General features: G+C 43.3%; 1 protein-coding gene across 1 annotated transcript in view; it reads left to right on the top strand.

Moving 5' to 3' along the window:
* Nucleotides 1-1,900, top strand: part of prkcab (protein kinase C, alpha, b) — a gene marked incomplete at both ends in the record, with an annotated part of 184,191 nt that extends 182,291 nt beyond the window's left edge. The window contains one exon of the mRNA XM_083648704.1: nucleotides 1,736-1,900. Within this exon, the coding sequence (XP_083504830.1) occupies nucleotides 1,736-1,900 (165 nt within the window). The remainder of the gene's footprint in view (nucleotides 1-1,735) is intronic.
* Nucleotides 1,901-11,357: the final 9,457 nt, after the last annotated feature.

The raw sequence follows: 11,357 nt of genomic DNA, 5'->3' as shown, positions 1-11,357 counted from the left end.
CCTCCTGTCACTACAAACACTCTGGGCTCCTTTCTTCTTCTCTCTCCCTCTCCCTCTCTCTCTCTCTCTCCTTCTCTCTCCCTCTCTCTCTCTCTCCCTCTCTCCCTCTCTCTCTCTCTGCCTTCAGTGCCCACTGTGCCTACAGCAAAGCAGCCACTGCTGCCAAGGAGTAAAAATAGCCCGCTAAGAGCAGAGTCCCCTTACTTTCACTAACACACAAGGGCCACAGTAAATGGGGGGTTACACAGCGGATGTAGCAGTCTCTCTCTTCACAGAATGGGTGGAGGGGGTGGGGGAGGGTCTGGGGGCGGGGGCAGTGTGAGGTATATCATACTTCCGAGCGCACAGGCTGCGTCATTAATGGGTCTGAAGGGACTCGCGCACAAAGGATTCATTCAGGCTTTATTATGGCTCATATTTTCCACATTATTATGGGATATTTCATGTGCTGATATGGATCCCAAGATACTGAGACAGGCATTGAAGGACATAGTAAATAGATTTGTTTTGTAGCCAAATAATAAAAGTGGATATAAGCTCGCTCTGGAAATTGCAGGCTTAATATGTAACACCATTATGTTTTGCAGCTTTCATATTGTCACAGCGCTGCAGCAGCCCTGGGCAAACCATGCTTACTATGGCCGTTGCCTCGGTCTAGGGGTCTACTAGAGCAGGGGGGTCCCCAACCTTTTTGTTGCACCGCCGACCGGTTTAATACTGACAATATTGCTGCGGGTGCTCACAAGTCATTTTTTTGCAAGTCCAAGTCAAGAATCAAGTCTTTGAGGTAGAATCCAAGTCAAGTCTTTGGTCACAAATTCCAAGTCCAGTCTCTTATGGATGAGCGTTGTTTCATGTCTGCTGCATGAGATCCGGTCTGCTTAGAACACGGCATGCTGTAGCTAACACTAAACTGTACATGATGACCTACAGTCATATGAGTTGTGCTCAGCTGCAGCAGACACACAACAGCCTCCAGCTCACCATGACCTCTACTGTGGCTGCTAAGGGTTAGATCCTAATCTAATGAAGACACCTCAGGCTGTGACATGGTGACATGGTGACAGGCCCTGCACTGCACCACCTGGCCTCTAGGACTGTGGATGGGCTGCTTTCTACTAGGAGCCTCACGATGAAAAGGCTTTTTTAATCACTGATCTGCAATTCCATTACGTTAAACCAAACTGCTTATCTCGTGTTGTGCCTGTCAAGAGAGCAAACCGCTGACTGATCTCGCTCAATCCCAGCAGCACCTTTCCTTTTCGCTCTCTGCACGTCTCTGACACGGTTCTTCAGAATCACAATCAGAATCACTTTTATTGCCACAGTATGCAAGTTACATACGAGAGATTTGTCTTAGTGTCTGTATGCAGCGTAGCGGTCAGGTCAATATACAAAGATAAAGAAGTAGGAAAGATAACTTAAAGACAATCGCAACGTTGCAAGTGCAATCAAATCAAATATTATACAATATGTACATGAGTGGAGGAGTGTTCCGTGGATATTAAATATTAATTTGCGTTGAATTGACATGGAATTCACAGTCTGAGTTAAATAGACGTTAAATAGGCAGTGAGTTTACGTGAATTTACAGTCCGAGTAAAATACGAGTTTACATTGAATTTACATGAAATTTACAGTCCGAGTTAAATATGAGTTTACATTGAATCTACATGAAATGTAACAGTCTTGAGTTAAATGAGTTTTTCCTCTCTTTGCTCTCGCCCCATCACAGTGCGGCAAAGCGGCGGAGAACTTTGACAAGTTCTTCACGCGCACCCAGCCCATGCTGACCCCGCCCGACCAGCTGGTCATCGCCAACATCGACCAGAGCGAGTTCGCCGGCTTCTCCTACATCAACCCCCAGTTCCTCCATCCGTCCCTGCACAGCGTGGTATGAGGAGAAAGCAGAGGGGGAGAGAGAGAGAGAGAGAGAGAGAGAGAGAGAGAGAGAGAGGGGTGGGGGGGGGGTGGTGAGAGAAAGACAGACAGGGACCGTCTTGGACTGCAACAAGATCCCTCCAGAACTCCCAAAACATCACCGGCCCCCAAATGCCCTGGTGTCGAAAAGACTCTTATCGTTGTTCCGTCAACTAGCTATCAATGTCTGTGTACTGAGATACAGAGGAGAGCGAGTGGGGAGTAGTAGGGTAAGCAAGCGTTAAAACTGTGAATGTTGGGACGCAAAAGTACATAGGCGTGTTCGTACAGACTGAACATGGCACCTTCTCCCCACCTTTTCTTGTGTAAGAATCTGTGTACCGAGCACTAACCCATTATGCCTTTACCCTAGGTATTGATGTAAAGATACACTCCTCCTCGTCCCCACTCATCGTCCTTCTCTCACCATGCAACAAGCCGCAATGCACATGTATTGTTCTGATCCCTGCTTGACTTCCTCTCCTTACTTTGCTGCCATTTTCTGAACTGCTACACATGCATATTATATTTATATACCAGAAGAAAATGATAGTCGACCGTTAACGTGAGTGCCAAAGTAGAAAACGGAACAAGATATTTTTATTGCAGGTCTCACAGAATAGCTATACCGTATCAGTTTTCTCAACACGAGTCCTTTTTGTAGGAAGTGAATTCTTCTATCTTGACTCACCTGGAGAGACGGAATTCACATTATCGTCGTACGCTCACGGTTACAAAGTAGAGTAGATGTTGCGTACGGTGGGTGTACGACAGCATTCAGGATAGGGTCAGAAACCACATTCAGACCACATTTTGATCAAACGATAAAGATGCTATTTCCAAATGCACAAAGCAGATCTCTGTCGCATGCTTATTTTCTGACACTGTATATGAGCAGTAGACGCAGTACACGTCTGGTATCATTGTAAATCTTAGTATTACGATAATATACAGTATGTTAATATATAATTGTTGTATGTTTTTGAAAGTCATATTCCGAAGAAATGTGTATTACTTTCTAATTGTCGAGGAAAAAGTTTGTGTTGTTTTACGTTCTTGCTTACTGAACTCGTATGTCCGGAGAGAGGTCTGCCCCACATGTCAACCCGTTTTGTAAATATGTTTCAAAAGAGATGTTTAAAAAAATTGAAATTACTCACAGATTTTATACCACGTACTGAATGTGCTTTTACTACCTTAGATGGTTTGAACATGTCTTTGTTTAGATGACCCCCCGGGAATATACGGTAACATTTCGCTGAATCTTTGGTAGCTTTGGTATCGGCAAACCTTCATGTCTTTCCACTATTTATCCATTGTTTTCTACTAACCGACGTCATAGAGAATATGCAGCACCTACTATGTTTGACACAGCGCTGCGTGGAATAGTTGAACGCCCCCTTGTGGTTGAACGCCCTTTTGCCTTGGTCGTCTCAGGGCTGAATCCTTCTTTAGCTGCAGCTGAATTGGAGACGTGAGGATTTCAGCGGCTCACCCAGCGTGTTTTCTTGCTTCTATCGTGTGCATGTGTGAGGAGGCGGGGCCTGATCTAAGCATGAGAAAGGCCCTTGCATGCTACAGAGAAACCCTGGGTGTGGAGCATGGAGTTTCCCACCTTGTCGCACAGTATGAGACAACCCCGCTAGCCGTTTCGCGCTTTTCTCCTCGGCGTCTTCTCCTCCTGGCTGTCGTGTAGCCCTCCCAGTTTAATTAAGTCCTGTTTGGCTTGGAGTGCAAGAACACAAACCTATCATACACAGACAAATAAACTATTATGTACATGTAAATGGCTAATATTGGCTTTTTGTTTACCGGTGCCAAACTGAGTGTTTTAGCATTGGAGCAGGTGTGTCGAGCAGCATCGTCCTGAGCGGAGACTATAGTGGGCTACTGAGGCCCACAAAACTACTTCAGTGAGGCTTCTTAAACTGCCAAATTTAGGGAGGCTACATGTATATAACATGGCCCTTCATACGGGCTGGTGATTGTATAGTGGTGCACATTGAAATTAACAGCAACATTTCACCACATCATCATCACCATCATAACTAAAAGGGAACGAGTGGGCTTTGCGATTTTTGTCCAGGAAGTGATGTCACTCAACTGAAAGTGATGTCATCCGCATGTCACTTGAACAATTGTGCATTGTGAGTGAGCAACACACACACACACATGCTGATGATGTCATCAGTGATGTCATAAGACTGATGATGTCATCAGTGATGTCATGAGACCAAAATCATCTTATGACATCACTGATGATGTCATAGGCACTGATGTAAAGTTAAGAGGCACACACCTGCCTACTTGCTAAATATTGACAGTAGTTTCACCAAGCACACATTTAGTATTTAACATTTCACATTTAGATTTAAGATTAAAATTTACCATTTAATATTTACATTTAAGATTTATATTTAATATTTTTTACAAGAAATGTAAATATGATGAAGTTCACAAATATTGCTGTAAATCTGGTATAAAAAAATTGACTTAAAAAAAATTCACACCACTTTTTTTTTAAACGTGCTTTGGAGCTAAATGTGGTGAAATGTTGCTGTTCATTTCAGTGTGCACCGCTTTGCAATCGGCACCCTGTACCTTCACCCCTCAATTATTCACTTCACCTGTTGACTGATGTTGCACATTTGGACCAAAGTTGAGATTTTAAAAGGCTAAGAGAAAAATGAATGTTTACATGTCTCACATTGAGAATCTGCATCAGAGTGAGCCGACCAATGTTAGGCTAGCCAGGGTTCAGCACCACTACAGGCTGCAGTTATAGAGCCACAGGGATATTTGTATGTTTTTCCCTTTCACTGCCCCTGCTTTTGTTAATCAGATTCTTCTTGTTCCTCTGTTAATTGTGGTATGAAGGATACTGTGTATAAATAAAGTATGAAAATTGTCAGTCTGCTCTGATGTGTGGTTTTGTATTCAGGGGATATGGTGCACAAAATATCTTGACAGGAGTTTGGTGAGATTCCTTCTCTAGGGTGTACTGACAACAGTGTTTGTTTAGAATAGAATGGAATAGAATTTAATTATTTATTTCGCCAAGGTTTGCACATACTGTACAAGGAAGTTGACTTGGTGTGGTTGGTGCACAAGTAACGTACATAGGAACACACAATAAATTAGGAGAACTATACAACATATAAACAAATATATTAGGTATAAAAGATATATTAACAGATGTAAAGATAAACAAGTAGCCTAAATGAAATAAGTGTGGTAGCCTAAAAAATTATATTTAACAAAATATGTACAGCGTGCATGAGAAGTAGCAGCAGTAGGCTAATAAGTTTGTATTGCACATGAATTGCACTATTGACAGAATAGCATAGTTACACACTGTGGGGAGATTCCTGTGTAGAAGATCAGTGCAGTGTGTGTGTGTGTGTGTGTGTGTGTGTGTGTGTGTGTGTGTGTGTGTGCGTGCGTGTGTGTGTGTGTGTGTGCGTGTCTGTGTGTGTGTGTGTGTGTGTGTGTGTGTGCGTGCGTGTGTGTGTGTGTGGGGCGCAGAAGGGTGGGAGGTGCCAGAGTCAGTGAGGGGCAAGGAGCTTGTTTGTGAGCCCCACCACTGCCATGGCCGGCATGGGGTAGAAACTGTTGAGATGGCGTGAGGTTTTGCTCTTTCTTGACAGACTGGAACCTTTTCCCGGTCTTTGGAAGAGATGATTACCGGGATGGGGAGCGTGGGAGGGATGGGAGCGTGCGTGTTTGACTGAAAGACCCGCGCTATTCACAGCGCACCTCTTGTTTTGGAAAGCGCCCCTCCAGTCTGCAGAAAGGATCTGTCCATGGTGCTGAAACACTTAACTCTCTCCCTCTCTCTCAACTCTCTCTCTCTCTCTCTCTCTCTCTCTCTCTCTCTCCCTCCCTCCCCCCCCCCCCCCTCTCTCTCTTTCTCTCTCTCTCTCTCTCTCTCCCTCCCCCCTTTCTCTCTCTCTCTCTCTCTCTCTCTCTCTCTCTCTCTCTCTCTCTCTCTCTCTCTCTCTCTCTCTCTCTCTCTCTCTCTCTCAGCGCACCGTTCTATTTGCGTTCAGCATGGCCAGTGGAGTTGGACAAGTCTGAGCGTCTGATTGTGCCATTGGTGTGTCAGAGTGAAGCATCGTCTTGTGCCCTGACTGAGACCGACAGTCAAATCTATTCTTAATTTAGCGGCTTCACGTTTGTTGTTGTTGTTGTTGTTGTTGATCGAACTCAAAGGGAGGATCGACGGAGCGCTGCTGGATTTCAAGCGGTAATTTTTGCAAACTGTTCCCAACCCGACTTTCTCTCCCCGTCGCTGCACGCATTAAACCGCAACTTTTAGCAGGAGCCGGGCTCAAAGTGCATGAAACACATCGCGTGCATGAAACACATCGCGGAGACTGGACGATTAGCCTACTAACAGGTAAGAATATCTTAATGGTAAGAACAGACAAAAAAGGCATGGCGTCAACAGCACTGCTGCTTTTATTTTGATACGTTCGTTAGAAAGTATTTAAAGGATGAGTTAGCTGTGACTGAGTTTGCATGTCATATTTGCATCTTTTGGTTCTTAATAGTTCATAGCTGTATGGCATGAGAGTGAGTGATAGTTTATGCTCCGAGGTGTAGTTCAGGTCTGTTTTGCCTTTTCATTTTGGTTCCTGTAAGGCTATATAGCCTACTATTCTACATGATTATTATAATCCTATAAAAATAGGAATTATCGCGGGAAAAGTATGACATTCCCTAATATGAATGTGGTGATTTTTCTTGAGCCTTCACATTGAAATTCAGCACCGATGTTAGTTATCAGAGATTTGATATCTGGAGTTGTGAAGGGGGAAAACGACATCAGACAGCTAGGCTAATTTTCATACCCTGCCGGTATTGCCGGTATACAGTATATACTAACTATACTGACAGGCATCATGCAGAAGGTGTGTTTTTCCAACCATACATATTCATTTATTATTTATTCATTCATCTTGAGAATGTGTGCATATCTGAAAGATATAGGCTCATATTTCTTTACTCAGTGCAGTGTTATAATGATGATGACGAGGTTTGGATTTCGTGAGACGTGAAAAGCTATTTAAAATTTGATGAAGATGAGGCTATAGTTCAAAAAGAGGAGTGATTTTCGTATATGAATCTGGAAAAAAAAATCCAGAGACACCCATTACAGTAGTATTACATTAGGCCTACTAATAATACAAATCATTTTGAATGCGCTGCTGGCCTGGCAGGCCTGGGCACATATCATGTATAATATTGCAGGAGTTTTCGTTTCTCCACTACAGCAGAAATGGCATGAAGGGATATTTTGGGATATTTTGCACTCCAAATAAAGCTGCTATAACTAGACGGCTCTGTGACTTGCAGCTGCACTATTTGCCTCACACTAAATGTCAGGGAACTTCTGCATGCCAAACCAAGTACAGCAACTTAGTCTGAGAGCTGGCATGACTGGGGAAAGGGCCAACCGGCCAGAAAGGTGATTTATACTTGAAGGTTGCTGGTTGTAAGAGACAAAGCTGATGTGAATCATATCTGAGCTCCCCTAAACACTGTTGATGTGATCAGGCTCCCAGTTATTTTTCAGTACGGTATCCTTCCCTTCCAACCTCTCACCCAGAGGAGAAAGAAGAACCTATTTTCAGTCAGCATGTCTGTGAACTCAGGCTGGCTGGAGACATTTTAGGGCGACCAGCCCTAAAATGTGACTAAAATGTGACTAAAATGTGAAATGTGACTCACTCCCACATGGGAGTGAGTCCTGAGTTAGTATGTTTGTACTTACACTTAGTGAACATGTGTAAATCATGTAAGCAAGTGTAGTTTATAAGGCTACCTACATTCAGAGAAAATGATGCCTATAGACGGTTTTAACTTGACAACAAAAACATTCTAAATTGAACACTCACTTCCTGTTGCAGTGTTTGCTATGGACATAAAAGAAAAAAAAACATTCAACTGCAGGACTGACCATTCTGTGAAAAACATCTATACAGCTGAGCGGCGAATACAAAAGTAACGATGTCAAGTGAATATTTCTGCAGTTTGCCGAATGCTGAGAAAAAGGAAGTGCTGTGGGGTTGCGCTCTGGTGAAAACCGTCTATAGATGATAATTTACTTTAGCAGTGAATCTGATCAGTGTGACTGATGAGTCTCCTGGCTGAAGAAATAGGAGTTAGTAGCCTATACCAGCACTTAACAGCCACAGCGTGTCACTCCTATCCTGTCACTGAACTAACACAACTGTGAGAGATGTGGGAGGAAATCATCTTGGCAGATATCATAAATTCATAGCCTGAACAACTCCCCTAAACACTGTTGATGTGATCAAGCTCCCAGTTATTTTTCAGTACGGTATCCTTCCCTTCCAACCTCTCACCCAGAGGAGAAAGAAGAACCTATTTTCAGTCAACATGTCTGTGAACTCAGGCTGGCTGGAGACATGTTAGGGCGACCAGCCCTAAAATGTGACTAAAATGTGACTAAAATGTGAAATGTGACTCACTCCCACATGGGAGTGAGTCCTGAGTTAGTATGTTTGTACTTACACTTAGTGAACATGTGTAAATCATGTAAGCAAGTGTAGTTTATAAGGCTACCTACATTCAGAGAAAATGATGCCTATAGACGGTTTTAACTTGACAACAAAAACATTCTAAATTGAACACTCACTTCCTGTTGCAGTGTTTGCTATGGACATAAAAGAAAAAAAAACATTCAACTGCAGGACTGACCATTCTGTGAAAAACATCTATACAGCTGAGCGGCGAATACAAAAGTAACGATGTCAAGTGAATATTTCTGCAGTTTGCCGAATGCTGAGAAAAAGGAAGTGCTGTGGGGTTGCGCTCTGGTGAAAACCGTCTATAGATGATAATTTACTTTAGCAGTGAATCTGATCAGTGTGACTGATGAGTCTCCTGGCTGAAGAAATAGGAGTTAGTAGCCTATACCAGCACTTAACAGCCACAGCGTGTCACTCCTATCCTGTCACTGAACTAACACAACTGTGAGAGATGTGGGAGGAAATCATCTTGGCAGATATCATAAATTCATAGCCTGAACAACATTGCGGTGTCATTTTGATATCGTGCACAAGGGTTATAAAGTCAAGAACAATAACAGAGCTAATAGTGCAGTCAGTCTGCATGGCTGAGAATGGGCTGCTGCATCATTATGACTGCAACCAAACAAATCACTTGTCATCCTTATGATTCCTTGGGGTTCAGCGGGGTTCAGTCAGTTCAAAGAGCTAAAAGGTGACAGCGACATGATTAAAATGTGTTATAATAGATTGTATTTATATAGCGCTTTTCTAAGTACTCAAAGCGCTTCACATTGGGGGGGGGGCGGGGGTGGGAGTCAACTCATCCACCACCGATGTGTAGCACCCACCTGGTGATGCAGAGCAGCCAGTTTGCAGGACCTAGTGCCGAAGGACGGTGCTCGCTGACTCACAGCACAGAGTCCCTGCCTCTGCCCTGGGGCAGTGGGGATGGTGATATTACTCATCAGACCAAAGGGAAGAGCACCTCCTACTGGTCCTCCAACAACACTTTCAGCACCATGATCTCCCATCCAAAGACTAACCACAGTCAGACCTGCTTAGCTTCCCCCAGCAAGCCAGCGATGTAAGGCAGGAGCCACCTTGCAGGCCGGGTCATCCTGGCACAGAATTTGCATAATTCTTGGGCTGCCACTGACGTTATAGCCTTCCCCCGACAGTCTGTCCTTGAGTCCCCCTCCCTTACTGTCCATAGAGCATGATATACACTGCCCTGGATAGGATCTCAATCCCTTACTGTGTCCATAGAGCATGATATACACTGCCCTGGATAGGATCTCAATCCCTTACTGTGTCCATAGAGCATGATATACACTGCCCTGGATAGGATCTCAATCATCACCCTGTCGCCCCAGACCCTGACTTATCAATGCTTTTTATGAATGTTCAGCCCTTATCATAGAAAAGGTTGAACGTTCACAAAGGACCTTTCTGCTCTGATTCACGGCCGTAAAATGTCAAAAACTCAGCGCAGGATTTCAAATAATGTGAGCGTTTGTATTCACAGCAGGCCATGGCAGATCTAACGTCCGTCATTACCGCTGCAAGTCAGGCCAGTGTCTGAGTCTGGAGGCTCAGATGGGTTTATCATCCACTCACAGTTCATTCTTTCATTCTTGGCAGATATGACAGATTTAGGAATGAAATGGACCCAACCAGAATGCAGCTGGTCTTTATTGCGACTATAAACTTTTCATGTGAGCGAAAGAATTGGAGAGTCAGAGATTCATGAGTAAAACATCTGTGACCATAATGCATGTATAATATGAACTAATTTGATTAGTTATGTGGATAATACTATTTCCTATTCAAACTGACCTGAACCTTTTTTCTCAACCTTTTTCATATGAAGGACCCCTAATTAAATTAGGACTAGGGACCCCCAATTGATGAGATCCTGTCTCTCGGACCCAAATCTGAGATATTGTTAGATATGATTTTGTCCAGAATACCATGACTATCTGTATTGTACATAGAGAGATAACAGTGAAACTATGATCAAAATAATCCTTCTTCTACATTCTCTAGTTGCTTTAACTTCCTGATTGAAATAAAGCTCATCCATTTGCTAGGGACCCCCTGGAACCCCCTCAAGGTCCTCTGGTTGTCCCTGGAGCCCTCATTGAGAAGCACTGATCTGAACTAAGATCTGAAAAGAATTTGGTGATGTAACCAAACAAAGATTGATCTGGATGGGATTGACCTGTGAGTGAGACAATCAAACAAAGATGTTATTGATTCTAGCGCAACCTGACATTTCATACACTGAACATGATGAGCAGATGTGGCTTCCTAATTGTATAATCTTCCTATAGCTTCAAAATTTCACTTCATAATCTAAGTCATATAAATCTAATAAATCATCCCTTTCTGAAAACAACAATGCAGATACTTTCAGCAGATTTAGATACATAGATGACAGTTCCAACTTCCAGCTGACATTCCAAGCGATAATGATGTCTGTGTATCCTTGTTTGCAGGTTGTGATGTAACTCTGACACTCTGACACTCTGACAGCGGTGTGTCTTGTATATCTTGTGTGTCTTGTGTGTCTTATGTGTCTTGTGTTTGTCTCTGGATCCTTAGAGAGGAGATGTGAGGGGTGACTAATGTGAGAAAGGCAGAGGCATCATGATCTTAAAGGCAGGAAATCCACGCTGTTAACTCTCGAGATCAAATATCATGAACACAGGCTGACTTAACTTGAAAGGACAGCCATTTTACATCTGACATTTGATCGAAACTCACTATTTTGATTCTACACTTATCAATAATTCAAACGAAATCATTGATTGGCCCTATTGTATAATATAAATCCATCTCCCATGAGCAGACACACTAGACTAGTAGCTCTGCAGTGAGTGCACGGCGCACACCCTC

Source organism: Poromitra crassiceps, assembly GCF_964638095.1.
Source record: "Poromitra crassiceps genome assembly, chromosome: 13".
Classification (NCBI taxonomy): domain Eukaryota; kingdom Metazoa; phylum Chordata; class Actinopteri; order Beryciformes; family Melamphaidae; genus Poromitra; species Poromitra crassiceps.
Note: the sequence above shows the minus strand (reverse complement) of the source record. Positions and strands in the feature narration are given on the sequence as shown.